Below are 24228 nucleotides of genomic sequence, written 5' to 3' on the forward strand. Positions count from 1 at the left end.
TGATGCACCCCAGCAGAAAAAGTATTAACCATGCAAGAAAGGATACACTTACACATGTACAAGATCGTAAAAAATATGTTTCGCCTTTGTGGAAATTAGATGGTATTCTGCAGAATTCTGCCTGAGGTTCCCAGAAGTCTGGCTGAGGTCCCAGAATTCTGGAGCCAGAATTCTGAAGTCCCAGAATTCTGAAGTCCCAGAATACAATGTGCATTTACTAAAAAAAAATTTCACATTTTTACTTTTGTTCCTGTGTTGAGTCACTATAGTCTAGAGACCAGACCACTTACCCCATAATAAACTACTTTCATTAAAAGTAAAAGTAATTTCTCAAGAAAGCGAAGACAAGACACTCCTCAAGTGCAAGACATTTATTTGCACTTGTACGTCCGCGAAGACGTGTTGTAACATACAAAACAGACACGACACGGTGAGTGTACAAATATAACAATCTGAACAGTCATACATACAGGTACAAAAGCTACTCTATCTAACAACATGGGTTTAGTCTAACTAAATCATAATATCAGTCTACAATGTACAATTAAACTTTAAAAGTCCTAATTCATTTATAACAGACCTGGACATTTAAGGACTATGCGCTTAACGGTGTCTTAAAATGAAAGAAAAATCATTAAGTAGTAAAATTTGACTGTTAAGCTCCAATAACGCTGAATGTAACAATCTAGAAATGGGGAGGGAAATATAAATATAACCAAGGGAATTTCAAAACAAATTTCCAACAGAACAGTAAATAACAGCAAGCTGGGATATTTGGCTAATAAAAATTTCAAGAATTAAGAATTTAATCAAGGGAATGGTTTCTGTGAAAAACTGATACTTCAAACGTCCTAAAATGTCCAGGTTTGCACCACAAAATTCATAAATTTTTTAAAACTTTTGCCCCTACAAAATCATATGCTCAAGAACAAAAGTTAATAGCTCCCCCTTGTGATCCTTTACAGCATTACAGGCCACCGGCCTCCACGATTGTCATCCTTTCTTCAAACCTTCTCATACACATCGCATCCAACGACTATTTTAGTCCCTAAAATAATTTTTTTATCATTTGATATTTTATGCACATTTCCTACATTCTATTACAGTATGTGCTACCTCCGTACTATTTTGGTCTTTCAATATCGACGCTCAATTTTGCCTCTTTGCAAAGGACGTTAAAAAATCATTACCCATGGCACTTTGAAATAAACTTACATAAAGTCATAAGTTAGCTACAAACGTTACACAAAGATATATTATACATGAGTTATAATAATAATAACAATAATAACAATATACTGATAAAATAAAATTGTTTAGCTGATACCTCCTTGATGGATTTGTTTATACCTGGTAGACCTTTATCATTCAAAAAGCAATCTAAGGAAGTGAATTACTTCTGTAAAGCACCGAGCAGCAAAGGATGCTTGCCCCTTAAAAAAAGAATTAAGAAGCCAAGTGTCCAATGGTCCAAGCAAATTTGTATCATTGTAACATACTACAATGTAAATGCAAGTGGTCTTTTGAGAACATGTCATGGAGTCAAATGTAAAGCACCAATTGTTATCAATAAAGTTATCAGTAAGAAATACAAATTGAAAAAGTCATTCTGAAAAGAGAGAAGTGACACCAAAAACAACAGAAATTTGTGTCCAACAGAAGAAACAAAACCAACAAGGAGTTCAGCATGTCTTCAGCAGAATTCTACTTTGATTATAGAGCCGTATGAGCTCATTCTCACAAGAATGAATATACAAAACAATACACAAAACATACACTATATCATAACCATGTGTTAATGTTAATACTCAAGAATACAAATATCTGACCAAAAGTCATTGAACCTCCATGATGTGCTAAGCCCTGTTTCCAAAAAAGGGCAAAAACTAAAGCACGAGTATCATTGAACAGATCCACTGCTGCAGTTCACTAGTAGTGCAGTCTTTATGTTATGTGCACAACTGAGATAGGAAAGACATACAATGGAACAAAGTTGAGCTCACAAGCTTTACTGGCCATAACAATTAAAACACTGTTTCAAGCCAACTGAAGTTGCAGTGTGATGCTGCCACCTCAAGGTAGTAAAACAGTGGTGTGATACCACCTTAGGTAGTGAAACAGCAGAGTGATACCATCATTAGGAAGAAAACAATCACTTAATCTATAGCAGTGAGTTGTGCCAGGATGAAACAGAAGCAAACAATGCTGTCATGATACTGTGAACAGACCTAATGATTCCAGGATTCCATCGAAACAATCGTGCCGTTTTCACACGTTTTGCCACTTGCATTTTTAAAACAACATCTGAGCAACATCAGTCATAATACCAACCTTAAAGGTTCCTTCAGTAGGGCTTTATTATTGACCTTATTGGAATACTTCCTCCTATGCTGTTTTACATTTGCAGAAATGTGCCCCCCTCCCCCTAAGGAATGAGCTTGAGTTTGTCGGACACTGTTGATAAAGAACACTTTCTCCAGCATCTAAAATTCTGTCTCCCTTTTCCATAACACCTTCCCTTAACACTCTATAGAGCTCCATTCTTTGCCTTTAAAGGCTTAAGACCCATTTTGGAGAATTTGGACACACTGCGTACAATCCAACAATCTCTAATACTAATAGGGGAGACTTGCCTTCTTGTACCCTTAATAACACTCTTGAAACCACTACTATTAGAGAACATGTGTATTATTTGGATTAAGCTGAGGGCACACTGTCTTATACCATGGGTCTGTCTCTGGGCCTTTTCTCAAACGAGAATCAAAGACAATACTATCCCATCAGAGACGTTGCCAAAAACAAAATCGGTGAAGACTGAAAATCTTTTTTTTTTGCTTCTATATATATAGATTCCACAACACTTGCTTACAGAGAAAGGCACAGGACATTGTACAATACCGCCCCTAGCACATCCTAGCGTCCCTCCACAGTCAATCTACCGCTCTTCACAAAAAACCATTTCCTTTGATTCTCTGTCCGTTTTATAGCAAGGGGATGCACAAATACAACATATTTTCCTCACTAGAAGACATTGCATACATTAATATACACATAGTTATGTTGTTGTTTTTTACATATATCTATACATCCATACCGTTCGTTGTACAGTACATTCAGGGACAATGTCACAGTTGCAGGTTGAGGTTGAGTACTTATATTAAGGCATGTCAGAGGGATTGCTGAGAAGAGAGTGGTTGTAACCATATCAGTTTTTCCTAAAATGTTGCAACTCAAAGAATGGAGTATGAAGCAACTTTGTGATAGAAACATTGAAAGACCGAACAAAAACCAGACTGAAACCAAGACTTTAACTTTGAAAGTGGTGTTAACAAGGAAACAAGTACTAATTTTCCCCAAATACTTTGGTTTGTTACTGGTAGGTATATAAAAATGAATTAGACTCTGCATTGTTTTGATTCTGAACAATTTGAAGCCTATGGACAGTTCGGAGTGTGACCATCGTCATGATATCAACATTGTAAATTAGCAAATTTTGGAAGAGACAGAAAAATACAGAAAATCTGTCAACGACTTTCCATGCAAATCACATTGAAGGTCTTTCTATAATTTTAAAGACAAAACACATCAAAAGAATTCCATACTTTCAAGATCTGTGTGTTCAAGGTAACATGGTACAACCATTCCTTCTCAGACCATACTGGCTTCCTTGGTCAAAGTCACAGAATTGTCATCTTTGGTGTTACTCTACTTTTTGGTAGTTTCTGCTTTGAAAGAGTTGAGTGCACTTTTGGGTTTGGTAAGTTGTCATGTTATTGTTGCATTCTCCCTGCTTTTAGCTGGTTGGTTTTGGTTTCAGTAGGGAAAAGTTACTGAACTTAGAGTAATCAAATTCATCAGTCAGAACAACAAACACTGTTTTCCAATGGACAGTACTTACAGAAGGAACTTGTATTGTCCCAATCAAATTTTGAGATGAAAAATTATGAAGTAAAAAAGTTTGAATTCAATATTTTGGATAAAAGTTATTCAAAGTATTGGAGTGTTGCCTGGGATAATACAATGTACAAGTATGTAGAATGAAAACAAAGTTGTAAATTTGCATGTTAAATCATAGAAAACACAATAACTCTGTTCTTTGTTAAAACTAGCTTGCAAAGCTTTCTTGTGACATTGACCAAGGAGCCCCGGACAGGATTTTGTGTATAGTTTGTTAGTCTTTGGACTTGAGGTTTTCAGAAATATCATACGCTGCAATGCTACTACAGAATCTTGTGAGTTGAGTTTCAAAAATACTGGCACACACGGACACTTATTCATGCACAGACTGGCTATCAAATATGGGTACGACTTTGGTGTTAATATTGGGGTTGTCGGTTATTGGTTGTTGGTAGGAGGTAGAAATGTTTTCTATGTTTGACACTGGAGAACACTGCGGTATATTCATGCAAGCCGAGGTGGTGGTACTAACGATCACACGACACGTCGAGAATGGATCTATTTGTGTTGTTTTTTTAGTTTCTAGTAATGCTCCGAGCAAACGCGAGTGGTCCCTTCATAGTGGGTCTAAAGACAATTTCTGAGAACCTTGTAAGATTCAATTTTTTCTTTTCGAAAGTGGGATAGTGGTGAATACTGTTCACAAAGAGAAACGTTACCGCGATGCTTGTGACATGAACAGATACATGTATCACTATGATTCTGTGCTACATGTACACATTTCCACATTCATCCATGTCTTGAAGAAAGAATGCTTCTCTCTCAAGGCTACTTGCACAAACAAGATGAGACCAACCTTGCCGAGTCATCGTTTCTCTTCACCTTAACTTTAGATTTGCAGGGAGCATCACTGTGATCGAAGGAAGATTAAGACAAGCCTTCAAGTGGTCTTAATGAGGGTCAAGGTGAAGATAAGCCTTCAAGACGTCTTGGAAAGCTTCACGGCGAGAGGCCGCCTGACGTTAAGTCTTGAGCAGTGAGGTTGTCGGTGGTGATGGTGGGGGAGGTCACAATGGCCGTGACCTGAGAGTTCATGACCTGTTGTGCCAGGCTGACCTGTGACCCCAGGCTGACCTGTGGCCCCAGGCTGACCTGTGACCCCAGGCTGACCTGTTGCGACCCCAGGCTGACCTGTTGTGACCCTAGGTTGACCTGTTGCGGGATTTGGGTCACATGAGTTGGGCCACCAATTTGCGTTACCTGCAAGGGAAAGAAAAGTCCACAAGCTTTAGTACAGTTTGCAAACAGGTTGGGAATTTGGATGACCCTGATTTCTAACGTCTTACAATCGAGTACGTTCTACCATAATCATCGTTTGGTCCAAAGGGAAACTTCAGCTACTTGTACACAGACCTGGTAGCAGTTAGCAGCATCTGCCTTTCAGCACAACACAACAGAGAATAAAACAGTGTTACACACATACAATTCGACACTGCAATTAATTGGTACAGATACAGATACGATGTAGTTGAATATAGAGCAATGTGTTAGGGATGTTTCTGAATTCACCAGAATACGTTGTGAATTTTGCAAATTGTAGGGTATACTAACCCCCCTGCAGCCCCCCCCCCCCCCAAATACTGTAAATGCAGAAATGTTCATGGTGGTGTTGTGTTCACCGTTTTCACTGTGAACTCTTTGCCGCAAACTCAAAACCACCGCGAAGATGTCTGCATTTGCAGTAATATGCCTGTAAATAGATAGATGAACAAACCAACCAACAAGCAAAGGCTGTCTGCTTACCACAGCTTCGTGATGCGCGCTCACAGCCTCGTGGTGCGTCTTGAGTTTCTTGATGGTGTTCTTGAGGGCCTGTCGCTTGTTGCAGAACCATACGCGGATCACCTCTCTGTCGTAGTTCAGCTTTTCGGCCAGTGCGGTCATCTCTGCTCCCGACGGATGGGTGTTCTTCTCAAAGTGGGCATTCAGCACTTCCAAGGCCTAAAGCAAAACACATCATAGAATTGGAAGATCTCAGGGCTACATGAAATATTCATAGTAGGATTGGTCTGGACCAATCGTAGGGAATTACGCTGGAGGAAGCGACCTCTGACCTCCGCTCGTGCCACGCTCACAACGCGAAATCCGCCGCTTCGTGCGGCCGGCTTGCCTCCCTTGCAATGTTACCACCATCCCGCCCTTGCTGCAATCTCAACTTGTATCTTAAGAACTCATAAAATTGTTTAAACTTACCAACACTGTACGTAATACATTACAGTTTGTGTTGTGACCGCCAAGACCACAGTCTTTGGCCGTTGATGTCTCTGTACAACCATTATAAGCCTCTACCACAGAGCAGTTTCACAGATTAAAGACATCACATGCCCCAAACCGCCTAGCTTTCTCCTTCGTCCTTGTATTGTCTATGTGTACGTAAGTGTAATTAGAGTTTCTCCTATGTTTGTTCAACACTGTCATGCAAATAAGGTTTTGATAAACATGACTAGCATATGGAAAAGATACTGTAAATGTAGAAATGTTCGCTGTGGTTTTATGTTTGCGGTTTTTGCGGCAATCGTTTCACTGCAAACTTAAAGCCACCGTAAACATTTTTGTCCAATGATGTAGCAGTATGTTACTATAGCGAACATTTTTGCCTTAGCGCAAAATAAAACCATGCAAACTTAAATGCATTTACAGTATACAAATGTTACTGCAGAAACACAGACAGGCTGACGGACAAAAAATACCTCCCAGTGAATTAGTAGTGTCTTCCATTGACCCTATGGCCTGGACTGTTATGTTTGATTGATGACTACAATATACATTTAGTTCTAACCCCTCTAACCTGTACATGTACTTTATGAACTTCCTGCCAGTCTGCCACACCTCCTGCAAGTCTGACAATAGCTATCATTCAGATAACTGTGGAGAGGCTCCAATAGTGGTATCAGGATTACTGAATGTAAGACATTAGAATCTTTAAGAACAATACCTGTGGTGTGAATGACGTTCTTCTCTTCCTTTTCTTGGAAGGTTCTTGCCCGATGAATTCGGACAGGTTGGCGGCGCCGTTCTTATACCTCTCCTCGGCCTCCGCCATCCAGCGCTCCAGGACAGGCTTGATCTTCTGGGCACTCTTGGGGGTGATGTCTAGCTTCTCAAATCTGACAAACAAAAACAAGTTAGAAATGTCTTGGGGGTGATGACCAGCTTCACAAATCTGACAAACAAAAAATCAACAACTTGGCGTCTAGCTTCTGAAATCTGACAAACAAACAAACAACTTAGAAACTTCTTGGGTGATGTCTGGCTTCCCAAATGTGACAGTCAAGTTCAGTTCAGTTCACTCAGTCAAAGAACTAAAGAAAGCAATTGAAAAACCACCAGCACCAAAGCACCAAATACCTGTCACTCCATACCCTTGTACTTCAGACCCACTGATTGTAACTTGCTCTCACAATTCATGAGCTGTTAAACTGGCATTCAGTAACAGTTACTGTGCATCATCATCATCATGTTGGGCGGCTTCTCCCGACTAAGGCTGCTCTCTCCCTCCAAACGACACGGTCCGCCTTTAGGTGCTCTAAGTCTTCAGACCTCACCCCTACGTCCCCAGCAAGTTGGTCAATGTTGGTCCGTCGGGGTCGCCCGACACTGGAGTGTCCATGAGTTGGTGTCCAGAGCAAGAGGTCACCTTAACTAACAGTAACTTAAAATACATCATTATAGAATACAATGAATGTTCCTTACCTGCATATGGCAGACTGGCTATAAGCTGGGCCCTCAGTAGCGCTCAGTGCCTGTCCCACCTGGGTCTGCGTCAGCCCTAGCGAGAGTCTGCGGATCTTGAACTGTCGGGCGAACTCCTTAATCTCTTCCAGGTTAATCCCGTCCACCGTGCTCTCCGTCGACCCGAGGATATCTGCTGGAGGTACAGCATCATCATCGTCATCCTTTCTGTATTAACCTTTAGCACACTGAAGTAGCCCTTTGGCACCCAATTATCTATTGGTTACAGAGTTAGGCAGCAGGGAGAAGGTTAAACCAGTGGTCTAACCAAAGATACCTATATTTATGTCATACCAGGGCGGTGATAACGTTCTATAAGGGTGTTCTGGACTGGGTGATATTTTACAGCTTCATCATTATCATCCTTTCTGTATTAAAACCAGTTTTCTAACTAGCAATATATACAGTAAGGGATGTCTCAACTGGTAGCAGCCACAACCTTCAGAGAAAACTAATATAAGTTATATGGCCTCCTTTATGAGAGGTATAAAGGAGGCCATATACATCAGGGCACTCCAGCCGTCACTCAACAGAGACAGTGGGCGTTATAAACTTTCTGGCACGTTTGACCAATTGCTGACGTCACGTATCCGCAATGACACGTGTCAATAAAGTCACGTGTCCTTAACTCTCGCGAGTTTACGTTCGGCAGTGATTGGTCATTATTGATCCTGAAGAAGGCGACAGTGGTCGTCGAAAATTCGATCCGTGAATACCTTAGTGTTGGAAGAAAGTTTAGCATTGTATTCAGAGAAAACTAGTTTGTGTGGTATTAGCTCCTTACCTGCTGCTGCCAGCTGGGAGATAGACTGCTGTGATGCTTGTGAATGAAGCTGTAAGGAGAAAATAGAAAATGAGTCAAGACTTAGTGGTACATTTGTAATTTTAAGTAACATAAACAGTAACCTATATTTCAAGGATATGGATAAAGATTCTATGTTTGTGACAATGACAGTGTTCTTTATTGTGTATTCCTGCCAAAAAAACTACATGTAGTATGTGCCATACAGCAGCAGTTTTATGTTCACGGTTTTCATGGTAACCTCTTCACCGCAAATTTAAGACCACCACAAAAATGCTTGATCTGTCTTCTGCCCAACTACCACCTAACTAAAAACCACCGCCACAAAAAAACTCTATTTCACCCCTACCACTTCTCTCTATCTATGTTCATTGTACAAAAATCACGAAAAACCCACCTCGTCTCCACCTGAAGCAGCTACAGTGACACCAGGCGAGATCACCCCAGGTGTCAAGATCTGCGTCCCGACCACCGTCCCTAACACCTGTCCCGCCGCATTGGTCAGCACCTGTCCTCCTGTCGCCTGATTGGTCACTACATGATGATGCGTTGCCGTGCTCTGATTGGTCGCAGCTTGCGTCGCGACAACCTGATTGGCTAGGTGAGCTGCCATCGCTGCCGACGTGGTCGCTCCTTGCGGAATCGCCGAAGCTAAAACTTGTCTGGCGGGCGAAGCGTTCGTGAGAACGTGGGAACCATTCACGAGCTGCGACGTGACCGGTGGCGCCGCTTGCACGCGGTTCAATATCTGCGTGGCGTTTGCCGTGGCTTGGTTAACCAATCCCGTGTTTCCAGCGATAAGCTGTATCTGTCCGCTTGGGCTTGTAACGACTTGGGTTCCTGCGATTTGATTGGTCATGACGGGATTGCCGGTAATCCGAGATGACGTTGTTCTGATGATCTGATTGGTTACTGTGGTTGGGCTAGGCGCTGACTTGGTTGGGGATGCGATTTCATTGGCTGCTGTTGCATGGACTGCAATGCCTGAAACAAGTTGTTTTTGTTATTGTAGTGTTTTAAAAGCTGCTCAGTTGGGAATCCTTCCTTGTGCTCTTGGAAAAAACTGTTCACAATTCATCACTTTGGATGCAATCATGTTTAATAGACACAGTGATGTAATAAATAAATCATGAAGCAATCAATCTATCAAATGGTATGTTGGCAGCTTAGTGGAATTTTGTAATGATGAACTGGTAGAGTCACATAATATCATACAATTCAGTATTCTTTTACATCAAAAGAAATCCTTCTTACAACTAGCAACAACTTAGTTTGTTTGTTGACTAATAGCTGGCCAATATCACACATTGTAGAGTGACAACCGCTGGGATTCGAACTTGGGACCTCTTGACCCAGAGGAAGGGTTGCTACATACATGTATTATACACTGGACTATTCATGCTACTATAGAAAGTGACTATACTAGTCTATAGAAAGGTTTGACTGTTGTGTAAAAAGCGACAACAGCCGGAATTTCAACTCACAACATCTTGGCTCAGATGTACACTACTGTCACTACATATGGAAAGTCACTATAGAAAGGTTTGACAGTAAAAACCAGCTCTACCTGAATGAGCTGCTTGCTGAGCACCAGGTGAGGCGACGACTCCCCCGTTAACTGCGGCCTGGGCTAGCATCTGCCCACCTGCAGGCAGCACCTGGCCACCTGCCGTGGGGAGGGCGATGATCTGGGCCACCTGCGGGGACAGAAGGTCAAGCTAATCAGTATGTTTTGAGACAGGAAAAGAAGCATCGTATGACATAAATATAAATAAATGTGGGATGCATTTGCTACTTTTTAAGCTTCTTTGTACAATTTGCAGTATGGATGAAAGTTGATGCATGTCATCCATAATATAGAGTCAGCGTGGACTAGAAATAGGTAAAGGTAGCCCCATCCCTTTTGAGGCCGCAGGGGCCGTGGGTTGCCATCCACTGTGTCTAGGGCACATTTTGGAAGGCAGAGCCCATCCATCTCCTAAAGGGTAAAGCAGTTATCCTCAACTGAGATGAAGCAAGATGCTTGAAGTATATGTATACCTATCAAAAGTAGATTGCAGCTTTGCTATGGCTTGCGTTTTTAACCAAGCACACCAGGTCACACCTACCGTTTTCCTTATGTTTTGGGTTCTTTTATCTCTTTAACCATCAGTACTTTCCACTCCAATGCAGTTAAAATCCATCTGCATAGAATAGCCCATGCTGAATTCTGAGCCTTCAAAAACAAACAAACAATTAAACAAACATTTACAGACCTGTCCCTGTTGCCCCGGTGATTGCGGGATGGACACAGGTATGGTGAGGAGCTGCTGCTGACCGTTCGGTCCGGCCACCGGGATCAGCAACATCTGCTGACCATTCACCGTCTGGATCTATGGAGAGGAAATAACTAAATATTAAGTCATAAAAATTACACATATTCTACTAATACTGACTTGATTTAGGCCCTGTTCACACCAAACAGAGACTGCTTACTATATAATAGGAAACGTTAAGCAACATACACACAAAAAACATCAACTATAAATCTCCTGTTGAATACTTGACGGAATACAAAAGAAAACAGTTTTATTTCTACAATTCAATGTATATCTAAGACTTTCTTTTCTTGACTTTAGGCCTCATTCTCACAGGAAAGTGACGACTAGACAACTGCTGAGAGACCAAATCATTCGTTCTTGAAATCACTGAAAGATTGTTGGAAGACCTTGGAAATCATTGGGCCCTTGATACTGAAAGACTGTTGAGGTCTCACAAAAATATGGCATAGTTGGAAAGATACAAACACATGGAGACTCAGGCAAAAGTATAAAAGTAACACCTGTCCACATCAAGACAGTTTGTGAGGATGTTTCAAACATTAAACACAGGAGAAAGTTACACCAAGTGCTGTACACATACACAACTTCACAATCATTTCTAATCAACTTTATGTGTGAGAAGTAGTACAATGTAGCAACACTTGAGTTTTCTTTCTATGTGCAAGGCCACAATAATTTGATTCATTGGTTCTAGGATCTAGAAAACAGTGGCATGGAAGATGAACATGAAAAACAGTGCCTTTTGGGAAAGTCTGTACCTTGGTACACAAAGTTTCAGGTTATACAGTCAAGTACAAGTTTTCCTTCCAGCTTTCTGTTTTCATCTTATCCTATTCCTGAGTTTTAATGAAAATGTCAAACCAAGTGTCTAAATTGGTGTGGCGTAAAGTAGACATATATTTAGTTCTGGCCAAATACAGTGTAGTTAATAAGTTAGACAGAAACTAACCCAGCTACATGCCATGTTAGAGGCCATGTTAGCATTGGAGGAGGCGGCAGAACTTTGGGACATGCCGGGGGTGTTTGGTGACACAGATCCTTGCTGCGTGCAGAGAGGAGGACATATCAAAGGTTCAGTGCAAGTCTACACAGACAGACACACAGACACATACAGGCATACACACACACACACAAACACACACACACATACATACACACACACACAAACAAACAAAAATTAAACACACACACATACACACAATCCAACAATCCTTTCCATTCTGAAAAACAATCATGTGGTAATAGTATCTGTCCTTGGTGCTGAACTGTGTGTGCTTTCCATTCACTCTCTCATAAATGCATGTACACATGCACGCACACAGACAGACAAACACACACACAAAGAGTGCAAACAACACACACAAACCAGCTGCAGCACAGTAACATATCATACTGGCTCAGGTCTCTTGGAATAACACAGTTGAAAGTTAGTGGTAGGTACCAGATATATTTATCCCTTTCAGCACCACATGTGCATGGTATATCAACACAAATCAGCAGGCAGGGGGTTAACTTTCACCTGCTGTGTCAGGCAGTTTTTTTCTTCTTTTTCTGTGACATAAAAACGTGCACTATTACAAGTTGTGCACTAACCCAGCCAGTAGAGGGCATGGTGTGCCCCGTGGAACTCTGGGATAGCAGTCCAGCCGGCTGCTGCTGAGGTGGGGACAGACACACGGCAGTTACCATGGCGGTTACCATGGAGACATGGCAGTTACCATGGAGACATGGCAGTTACCATGGAGACATGGCAGTTACCATAGAGACATGGTGGTTACCATGGAGACATAGGCGTTACCATGGAGACATAGGAGTTACCATGGAGCCATGGCAGTTACCATGGAGACATAGGAGCTACCATGGAGATATGGCAATTACCACAAAGATGCGGCAGTAAGCAATGGAGACACAGCAGTAACTATGGAGACATGATCACCATAGTAATCATGGAGACAGGGCAGTAACCACGGAGACAGTTTCATGTACCATACAGACCCATGAAAATATATTTCAATCTACAAAAAGTTACTTTCCCACAAGGAAAAAAGGAAAGATGAAAAAACTGTAAGTCCTGATCTGCTTCTTAGAGAATGTAATGAATTGTCAGAGTACAATACTGCCTAAACGCCCAATTCTGATGAGTGAAAAACTTCAGTAAGCCAGAGCGCTAGCATGCAAGTTTAAGATAAGCAACAATAAGGTTTTAACCCTTTATGTCGTTTTTGAACATCTGTTAGTATTCCTAGTAACCGCAGATTGCTTAATAATTGGCACAAGACCCATATGGAACATGACCTAATTTGGAAGTAACGGAGCATTAATCAAAATTCCATAACTAATGACATCATTACAAACTAATTACAGGCCTTGAGGCAGGAGCGTTCTTGGTGGCCTCAGAGGCACTATAATCCAATTTGTTGTTTCTTTGAATCAAAGAAAAAACAAGAAAGAGAAAAACACTTGTCATGAGATGCCTCGCGGGGGCTTTGTAGCTATACAGTCCACACAGATTATTGTCTATATGCGTTCATGAAGGTTAGACATCCAGGTAATTAGATACGCAAAAAATAGTTACTCAAGCAACTGGATAAAATTTTGAAACAGTCAGACGTTTCAGACAGCATCCGCTATCTTTCTCAGTGACTAAGGAAAGATATGGCAGAACTAGGTTTTATACCAAAACTCTGAATAGATATGTTAATGAAGTGAAGACAATTTCAGATATTGTCTATATGATATACTAGTATCTATTCATTTTATACATGGGCAGGATAATTTGTTAAGGGATCTAATTAACATAAGACACAAAGAGTCACAAACAGACATTGTGTAGAAGTATACAGGAGAACAGCAAATACACAATACCAATACACACAGTCACGCAAAAGCTTGAAGTCAAAACAGACTAGTTATCTGGAAAAAAAGCTTATATGCTAGGGTTGGGCACTGATACAGAAATTCAGGTCCCCTCATGTTCAGTTTCATCATCCTATCCTTCCTCTAACTGGTCATTCTTAGCCTTGGAGCTGGATTAGCCAGATCGAATCAGGATCAATGAATGGGGGCTTAGAATATCATAAGTCAGCCATTAAAAAAAAGTAGGAGGATTTTAAGCCCAAGTCTCACCTGTGAAGGGAGCAGACCAGGCTGTTGGAAGCCAGGTATCCCAGCAGCCACTGGGGTCATCAGCATCTGTGGTTGCATGATGGGAACAGTCGCACCACCTACAAGAAAAAACAGAAATAACAGACTACATTCATTCAACAATATCTATGAAGGAAACAATACTTTACGTTTGGGACTGCATTGTTAGCTTAAACACCTAGCTTCAGTGCACTGTGAACCAGTCAGTATTGCCCTGATGAAGATGACAGTCATCGAAACCTTGGATCATGTAAATACTTGGTTGTGAATAAAAGAACTTTGCTGTTCAGTCATTCTCCACCCTCATGAAATTATTCATGGATGCATTCATTCAAGTTTGCTGCACAATGATCTGTCTTAAATATTCAGGAAATGCTTACAATAACTAAGTTCTTTGTATTAACAGGTCGATTTTTCCCACTTACAAAACATGTAGCTGGCAGTTGGGATTCTTTTATGTCATCAAGAATTGCTACATGTTTGTATATATGCAAAATGTGTGATTAGCCTATTCAAATGCAAGTCTAGATACTGTAAATGCCTTTCGTTTGTGGGGACTTAATTTTGCAGTACAGAGAAAATGGAGTGTTTGCGGTGGTTCTAAGTTCGGAAACAAAGAGAGAGGGAGGCAGGCAGAAGACAGAACAAGCATTCTTGCGGTGGTTTTAAGTTTGCTTTAGAGAAGTTACTACAAAATTTTCGAACATTAAATCACTGTGAAAATTTTGACATCTACAGTACTTGAAAAAGTATTTCTTAGAATACAACCTAACACTTTAAGCTCCTACTAATTCTGCTTCGCAAGTTTTTCTATGCTTGCTTGCTTATCTTGAGCTTTTCTATCAGAGGCAATATCAGTAAGACACATACTTTGTAAAGCTATAAATCTGGCCTAACTTGAGAATAGGAAGGATCAAGTCTATTACATATTATGTCCTTGGAAGGATTAACTCTGAACTAGATAAATGCGTGATGTAGCCAAAGGCTCATTCTGTATTCAAAGCGGCGAGCTCTACACAATGATGAAGAATTATAATAATTAGGGGCCTGGCATACATGTATAATTCAATTTCCTACAAGACTTGCATGTGTGGAATGCATACAACATCGCTGTTTTACAACATTACGAAATATCCTACACTTCCCTTTTTTCTCGTCACACCTTCTTTTACGAGTCCTGAACTCAAAGTCAATTTTGTCACAACCAAATATAGATGTTGTTAGCTTTTCTGTGAAGACGATACTTTGCCAAAACATCCAGAAAAGTTGGTAAAAATTTTAATAGACGTAAGAAAGCTTTAGAGAGTAATTCTATTCACTGTCAGAACAACACGGTATTCATCCAGGAACTTTCGACATGAAAATACATCAACTTGAAATTATAAGCTACTATCATATAATCAACATGGGATGAATATCAAAAGGTCAGGATACGATGCGAGTACTTATTCTATCCTTACCATCGCGACCTGTGGCCTTCGCTAGATTCAAAAGGCACCACGGTGACACTGCAAACGGCCCCGGCATTTCCGTAACCATCTATTCTACCGTGTTTGAAACGGTGACAACTGCCGCAACGTTCCTCCCTTACTGTTTTTGTTGCTGCGTTTTAATCCCAACCCTTCCCTTGCATCTAATTTGCCGAGCTAATACATTATTCATTCTCCCAATATGTGGCTGATGAATGGTACCTTTGCGAATATAAAATTGCATGCAAATGTAATTATAAATGAGCCTGCCAATTGCATAATGAAACTTGCATGCTGCGCGCTCTCCTTTTGAATATAATTCTATGAATAATTAAAGATGATCTGAATATTTCAGAGCAGCTAATGGGACTTGAGAGTGGGGGGAATAAGAAGTAGGTAATTTCCAATGCCACACACATGAAATGTTAACTGTATCAATGCATCAGGATCTGGTTACTTGAGAACGAATCAATCACTTCTAAGAAAATCAGACCACGTCTTGTCGATTTCGCCTTGCTCGTTGTGCGTAAGAAAGGTCAAAAGCAAGACGTTCAGTCTACTTTCAGGACAAGCCAAAGTCCATCTCACAACCTTGCTTTGCTAAATTGATCGTACCATAGCACCCATCTTAGTCTTAGTAATAGTTCATAACGTCTTAAAACTTTAAAGCCATGTAACCAAGAAAATCAGTTTTCAAAAGTTGAATTCATGACTTGCTAAAATATAACCAGTCTGTTCTGACGGAACACACAGTTACCTATGTTGATGAAGGATATTAACATCCAGGCATAAGATACATGTATGCCAAATAGCAGTTACTGGATATAATTTTAGAAACGGTCAGACATTTCAAGTAGCATCCACTACTTTTCGTCAGTGACACTGAGCAAGATTTGTCGATCAGCAGGTTTTTAACCACCAAGTATGAATCGATATGCAAATAAAGTGAAGACAATTTTACATAGTTTAATATGAAAAATATCAGACACAGTTTTGAAAAATTGGGACACAGTTACCCAGTTTATACACACCTATCCGAGACACAGGATAGGTTTACATGTTCATTCCCTTAATTACGATAACTGAAACATGAGCAGGCTTCTCTGATGCACAATTTGAATGCAGGATACACAAGCGTTATGTTAATACCTGTCAATTACTGTTATTAACATGGAATCATATGTTGGGCTGAATATTGTAACACAGCCTACATGAAGGACGTCAACCTCTTCTTTGCATATATATTATTGATTTATGTGAACGTGAGCTACCCTCTGGCAAACACATGGACACACAATAAGACCTGAACAAAACTAGTCATATTACCAACCTGTCGCATTGTGAAATTCAAAACCAGCCCGGTACTATCACGTCAATGGCTTTTGTAGGATATGAAATGAGGTTTGAAACATTTAAGCTGATGTATTTTAATGTACCAGTAGTAAGTACAACATCACTATTCAAAGTGATTTACTTTCTTAGTTACTGCAAAGCAACTTACATTCTTCTTTGTTAGATAGGTACAAACCAGCATGTGATTGCTGTTATCAATAAACAAATTTCGATTGATTGATTGATTGATTGATTGAATGATTGCACCCACCATCTTGTTTTCCGCTCTCGTTGTGGTCGTTCATAGAGTGGACGGCGTTCAGAAGTTGGTCGGGGATGGAGGAACCATCGGTTGTCGTGGAAACGGGCTGCTGGCCAGAAATCATCGGGTCCTGAGAGATAAGGGATTCAGGTGGTCAGTGCTATTTTGTTACCTACAGCCACAGGGACATTTAACATTGCCCCCTGTTGACACCTAAACATACTGCAAGGAAAATAATATATGATTGGAGTATTTAACCCTCATTCTTCAAGTCAAATTGGTGATTGTCGAATTAGTGTTTTTCTCTCCTCCTACATTTCGGTTGACTCAGAAGGAGGTTACTGTCTTTGGTTGGTTGTTTGGTTGGTTTTTGGCAACTTGGTTGGTTGCCCAAAAACTTATGAATTACATTTTCATGATTTGCAATCAGGTTAACCCTTTGGCCAGAGAAAGCAGTGGCTAAATTTTGGGTTCGTTCAGTTACCTTTGTGCTACCTATTACGTACACACATGTAAGGGTAAATTGTCAGGAAAAGCTTTGGAGTAAAAACAAAAAGTTTTAGATTTTCCCCCTATAATTTGTTCAAATGTTACTCACAATAGCGATTCCTCTTGCTACTGACCACATGTATGGCATGTGAGTGTTTTACGTGAGAAACTTCAATAAAAATAGTTCAACATCTAGTTGCCACCAGGCATGTTTATATTAGACCCTCCCCCTTCCTTATCCCTGGTTTTGCACAAACACAGAAGCATCCTTTGAGAAGAACACTTGACCTTTAGTATGTCCTTGAGGATAAACATGGCTGTTTGTGTTTTCAGGAATGATAACTGGAGCTGAGACAGTGTCTCTACTCAGTCTGTGTCCAGGCTGTGACAGGAATGCTAATGACAGGATCTAACTTTAAACTTGGACTATCTAACCAGTTTGAAACAAAATACCTATATAACCGTTCGTATGTTATCAGACTCTGACTTGATCAGAGTTTGTGTTCTGCAAGGACTAGTCACAGATTATGCTTTATCTGGCAAATTTTTGTGAGTCAAATATCTTTATTGATAATAGGAGTTACAGCAGAGGTTAACAATTACATGTACCATTAAATATTGAAGCAGGACTGGAAATATTACCTGAACCTTTGCAAGTTGTAAGATCTATCTGCAATTTGAAAGACATGTTTCTACAAATATGGTATAATTTTGAATCTGTTGTAGCTTAGTACTTTACAGGATATGAAATGAGGTTTGTGATTTTGCAATGCTCAAAAGTATAATTTCATCATGTTGTATAGATTTTCATGAGTGTCTTTGTACATATTTTCTGCTGTGTTTGTTACCGTGCGGTACACCATTACTGTCTTACTTTAGCCTAACAGCATAGTTGGTGGGGAAAACAATATCAGTTCTTTTCCTCCCCCACTTCATGCATGACTTCTACATTCCAACAGAACCAAGAATCGCAGGAGAGTTCACATCCAGGGTCACCTTACACACTGCCTGCTCTAGGGCGGGTCAGGGGTGATGTCTTAGATTTTCTAGCAGGGAATGAATAAAGAAGAAGTCAAGGACTGGAGAGGAATTGCCTGGTCTCTGTTTAAATGTCCTTAGCGTCTGGTTTCTGTGCCATTTCAGAATGAATAGGCTTACATGTATCTTTAGCCAGGCTGTACTGCTAAAGTAGCAGAGATTGTCCACAAATCAGCCAGACATTTGATATTGGTACGTTTTTGGTTTCCATTTCTACATTTTCTATAAGATGAGCATGCTCCTGGATTGGCAGATATTTGTGACTAGGGACAACTTAAATTAATCTTGTGTTTGGCTTCTGTACATTTTTTTGAGGGATTTTGTTATTAGACACTTGTCACCTTAAAGTGGATTTTCACATTTCAACTGCACCGTCCATGTTTTCGATCTATGTTTAAAACTTGAATAGTTGAAAATACACAACTGTTTATACTAATTTGTACTCCAGTTTTAAAAAATGTCTTGTTCTCATGCTTGGTGGCACATAGGGCAGCAATCTTCCTTGCTGTAGTAAGATTTCTTCACAAGTTGCTAACTCCTCACCTAGCTTTTTCGTTATGTTGTACAATCTCACACAATCTTCCGCTGTCAGGGACAATACATGTATGCGCCCCCCTTCCTGGTAAGCTGGGCCATCCGCTAGGAGCGCCGCTTTAGTGAAGCTAGCCGCTCAGCCCACTTGAACTCCAGACGTATTGCTTTTGGAACAGAGACAGACAACAACACCATTCCCATAAAAGATGAAAGGCTTCCAAATGTCATCAGAGGTCAGCGCAGAGGTCGGGCAGCGACCTTGAGTACAGATATAGCCATGAGTGGGCTGACGTTACATTCATCATCATGTGTACAAAATGGGGGAAAATGAGGCGCCTGTGAAGCATATGGGAAAAGGGTGTTTGAATAATGTCTGTTTTTATTCTAAAGATGGGCTATGTCTCTAGACTAGACTCCCTGTAATGAGTGCTCTAGTACATCAAAGGTTCGAGTGAACTTTAACCTTCTCCCTGCTGCCTAACCCTATAACCAATACATACTTGGTACCAAAATGCCACTTCAGAGGGGATAAGGTTATTGTAAGGGGTTCCACCTTTCTTATTTTGTCTTGTACTGAATTTACTTGCCAGAAGCCATTTGCAAACTATTTCTATGTCATATCATAGTGTATGAAACTGGTTTACAATGGGCTGCTAGGGTTAGAAAAGTAGCAAGAGAGAAAATAGGAAAAGTGGAATTTGTAGATCAAAGTAGAACAATGCTCCAATGAAAGTAGACAAAATCAAAACATTACAAAGTTACCTTTTGTTGATATCTCCCCTTACTTTATCAATTTCATTGTTCTATACATCATTGCAAAACTTGTTCATTGTCCTTTAAAATGATTTTTTCTTTACCTTTTTTTTTCATCCCAATCAACCCAATCTGCTGGGGCCTATACTAACCAGAAAGTATTCAAAAGTGAATTTTGCTACTTTGATTGATTGATTGATTAAAGTATATCAATACTGTACCTGTTGAGAGACAATTCTGGAGGGGGCATTGCCAGTAAGAGAAAGTCCAGCCTCTGTGCTCCCATTGGTCACATCTCCTGCCTGCTGATTGGCTGAATCCCCCTCCATCTCTGCAAAGCTCACAGGTGATTGGCTGCCACCTCACAACCTGAAAGTGAAACACATATGATTGGTTGTCAGATTAGAAATACGGGGGGGGGGGGGCAGTAAAATATGGTAAAAATGTATTGTTGGGATGTTTAAAAAAATAAAAAGACCAACGTATACAAATCGTCCATGTTCAAAATCTGCTCTACTCTTTTGAGCCAAAAAAACTATAAGTAGTCCCTTCTGGTTTATCCATGAAGTTGACAAGAAAAAAAAATATCAACAGCTGGAAAATGTTTATCTCACACTTTTATAGGATAAAACCAGGTTGACCTTTAGGGACCTTGATCTGATAGGGCGCTAACGTTAACATGACTGTGCACTCATAAATTCACGAGATTGAAACCTGCGTAAAAAATAGCAGGCAAGCAACTTGAGACAAATATAGCCCTAGCCTAATATCATGAACTGTAACAGTTGATTCTCAACAAGTCCCAATTTTAAGCGACCCTGGTGTATCAAATTGAGGTCATTGACCCTGCTGGGCAGACAAGCTGATGATACCACACTATTTTCAGGAAAGGGGTGTCCGTCAGTAATGCTGCAATACCTGAAAATACAGCTAGGGGGCCAACAATCACCAATTTTCTTTGGGACCTCAAAAACTACCCACATACCAAAATTTACATTTATAGGAGCAAACACAACTACACAACCAAAAACAGTACCCCTGTTGGAGGTGAACCTCCTTCCCTGAGGTAATGAAAGCAAAACTAGACATCTTTAATAGGGATCAAGATTACAGTACAGAACACCTTTCTCTCTTCTCAACACATATCCTTCTTATATATATATGATATACCAGAACAGCAATTAAGATGACTCGATAATAGATCAACATATTGTCAAAATGCCAAATGTTTACCGACCATATCGACCATGGTATAGAGATTAATGTTCCACGGAATATTTAGGCTGGCTTAAATGTAAATTATGCACAGTAAAACTGTCACAGAATCCGTATTATCAGATTAAGCCAGTCTTAACTGCATGTAAGGGGTTTATCTATTGCAAAGATTTGTACATAATATATGCTGCACTAACAACATCGCCACAGAAGGCTTTTAACATATACAGGTATGCTGAATCCACATAATAATACATGATCCTAAAATTCTACGACTAAATCCTCCCATACATCAAAAAGATGATTATATACAACGTCTTTGTCTCACACCGCAATTACGATTTCAAAATGAACCATCGCGCGTTGAGTGCGTTTGATCGCCTCTTCGGTATCGCCCTAATCATCGGAACAGTGCTGTCTGGTGAGAGCTGATAAGCACTTCCCCACATTTGAGTGGCCTTCCTTTCTTTTCATCCAAATGCTTGAAGGCAACAACAAGTTTGTAGCTTGGTTCTTGAATATGGGATTACACGCAGGATTCCAAAATCAATACGAGGATCTTTGAAAAGTTTGATACGAACAAATGTGTTAACAGCAAAAATATCATTTTCAAGACTTATTCAAAGGTAAAGGTAGTCGCATAGCCTTCGTGAGGCCGTAGGGGCAGTGGGTTGTTAATCCTTTGTGTCTAGAACACAGTATTGGAAGGCGGAGCCCATTCCTCTCCTTCCACTGCCTTTTTACCTCCCCAACCGAAGTCAGGTACCCATTTTTACACCTGGGTGAAGTGAGAAAAGTCATATAGAGTGCTTTTCTCAAGAGCACAATGTCTAGCTAGGAATCCAACCAACCAGTGACCTCTTTATCTAGTAGTAGCCTACTAGCCACTCGGTCCTTCGACATCATATTTCCTTTCCAAATTTGTTTCCATGTGCTATTCATAAACACAAATACAAAAACATAACCTTCTTGGTAGAGGTTATTATATTTTCGGTTTACGGTGATATGTTGACAATACCAAGCCTGTGTTCTTGATATAGCTTCCCAAAAAGCAAAGTTTTTCCTACCTTCTCCTGCTGTCTCAAAATTTGTATGCAAATTGCAGGTTGGGACATCAATGTATTTGGAGCCTTACTGGCATAAAGTTTTATCGATATTTGTCATCATAATCCCTTATGGTACCCCTCAAAAGGCTTTGTTTCCATTTTTCTCAGGACTTTACAACTTGAGCATCAAGACAGGAAAATTGGACTCTCTGCCATCAGGCCAGTTGGGGACTGATTGGATGGAGTGACGATATTTCAAACAGCGGTGCCTTATTGGTTTCTGAGGTGACTTATGGCGTTATGTCTTGGCCTCTGGTTCAGTCAGGTAGAAGTCAATAAGTCTAAACATATCTTGGGTGTGAAGTGCTTTTCCAGATATGTGATATCATTGTATATTGGGTAACCTGGACGAAAAGCAAGGCATCCTGGTGGTACAATATAATTAAACTTATTCAAGTCATTCCACCAAGCAAACTATGATGTCCTATTCTGTGTTGTTGTAAAACCAATTGTTCTTTACTTGACTCAAATCAACTTAAGAGATTTAAAGATATTGTATGGGTTAGCCTTTATTTCCGTCTGAAATTTGAGAAAGCGACAGCTCGTACCAATGCAAGAGTTCCAGGTTTTGAGCAAATAACTTTCTTCTTCCAATAAAAAATGTGGGGCCAGTCCTGCCACCTGTGAAACAGTAGATCAATGAACCTGAGTCCCTGGGGGCGGAGGGAATCTGTGCGTGCTCATAAGTCAGTGTCAGAGGGAAACAGCTCTTGGCTTTCAGAGCCGGCTAGCCGTCCATGGGCCGTACATGTGGCATGCATTACGCACAGGAACCAATCAGAGACAACAGGAGACAGATCCTCCAGGGAAGGTACCTATCCCTGTACTGGGGATAAACTCTAAAGTTCATTCATCCTAACAATTGTTCAAATCTGCCTGAGAAGACTACTCAGTAGACCAAGAAAATCTGGTCTATGTGGACAGGTGATCACTATAGACAGGAGTCACCAATGATTCTTAGGTATGGCTCTCCTCATACAGGGGACCTCCATTTTACATCCTATCGGAGGGACTTCCCGAACCAAAGCTAGGTACTCATTTTCACATTCATTCATTCATTCATTCGTTCGTTCATTCGTTCAATCATTCAATCCCTCAGGTATCACATTGCCAGGTGTGTGCAGATGATTTTCTGGGAAATCCAAATGAAACCAAACATGCACATACTTGAACTGCCTCAAAGAATTCTGGTTGCCCTATTTTTATGTTGGCCTTGGGGTAAAGCTGCGAAATCAAGTTCATAATCAGGGCGGGTATGCTTGAAATTTCACCTGATAACAAACTTGCTGTCATGCCATTTTAAAAACTTAACCAAATACAGCTGATGGGGCTAAGTTGTTAGGCTAGTGGACACAGGATCGATGTCGAAAAATTAAAGCAGTCATCATGAACTGAGGCAATGCTTTTTCAGGATGTCTCTAGGGGGCCCAAGATCTAGACTCATTTCAAGGTCTCACAAAGATCTACCCACCTACCAAATATGAAGACAATCCATACAGGCATTCTTGAGTTTTTGCGTTGACAGACAGACAGACACACGACACTGTGCAAAACATAACCTTCTCTGCGAAGGTAATAACTGGATACGGTCTCCTTAGAGTTTCCGAATCTGCTACCTCTCATTGTCTCTTGCCAAACCTTCATCAATTGTAACACAAAACTCAAAGGTGCGTCTTCTTTTCAGAAGCAAAAATGTCCCCATGGGGTTAAACACTCTGCCCAAGATGCAATGAAAACCCTAGGCCAGTATGACTAGGCTGTGACTATGATAAAAAGGGCAAGCAAGACAGCAGCAATATGTGTGTACACATCCTTGGATAAAGTACTACTTCTGGCTGTTCAGTTTTGAAGTTTGAAACCACCCCTTTCCCCACCAACCCAATCACAGTTTGCCGCTGGTTGCTAGGCGCAAGCATGCATTTTTAATGGCTCCATCCCTTCCTCATTACCAGGAAAAATGGACAGGGAATTCATAATGGCACCTTCATTGGATATTCCTCCATCTTGGCCGCTCCGGGTGACCTTGAAACCACAGCGCGAGGGTATTTTGGGAGAACTGTGTGATTCAGCAAGG

At 40.6% G+C, this 24228-nt stretch overlaps 1 protein-coding gene across 8 annotated transcripts in view; it reads right to left on the reverse strand.

Moving 5' to 3' along the window:
• Nucleotides 1–4736: 4736 nt before the first annotated feature.
• Nucleotides 4737–24228, reverse strand: part of LOC136447297 (POU domain, class 6, transcription factor 1-like) — a 30621-nt gene continuing 11129 nt past the window's right edge. For 2 of the 8 annotated variants that reach the window (XM_066446039.1, XM_066446038.1), the window contains exons 2-15: nt 20055–20202; nt 17029–17149; nt 13939–14036; nt 12406–12468; nt 11762–11854; nt 10747–10863; nt 10059–10188; nt 8889–9475; nt 8474–8522; nt 7651–7825; nt 6893–7064; nt 5701–5898; nt 5311–5334; nt 4737–5157 (exon numbers count right to left, since the gene is read on the reverse strand). In XM_066446039.1, the coding sequence (XP_066302136.1) occupies nt 4897–5157; nt 5311–5334; nt 5701–5898; nt 6893–7064; nt 7651–7825; nt 8474–8522; nt 8889–9475; nt 10059–10188; nt 10747–10863; nt 11762–11854; nt 12406–12468; nt 13939–14036; nt 17029–17149; nt 20055–20162 (2196 nt within the window). In that variant the 5' untranslated portion in view covers nt 20163–20202 and the 3' untranslated portion in view covers nt 4737–4896. Of the gene's footprint in view, nt 5158–5310; nt 5335–5700; nt 5899–6892; nt 7065–7650; nt 7826–8473; nt 8523–8888; nt 9476–10058; nt 10189–10746; nt 10864–11761; nt 11855–12405; nt 12469–13938; nt 14037–15416; nt 15551–17028; nt 17150–20054; nt 20203–24228 lie in introns of those variants that run through there. The other 6 variants (XM_066446041.1, XM_066446040.1, XM_066446042.1 and 3 more) reach the window with 6 other exon arrangements.

The sequence above is a fragment of the Branchiostoma lanceolatum genome, chromosome 13 (assembly GCF_035083965.1).
Source record: "Branchiostoma lanceolatum isolate klBraLanc5 chromosome 13, klBraLanc5.hap2, whole genome shotgun sequence".
Lineage (NCBI taxonomy): Eukaryota > Metazoa > Chordata > Leptocardii > Amphioxiformes > Branchiostomatidae > Branchiostoma > Branchiostoma lanceolatum.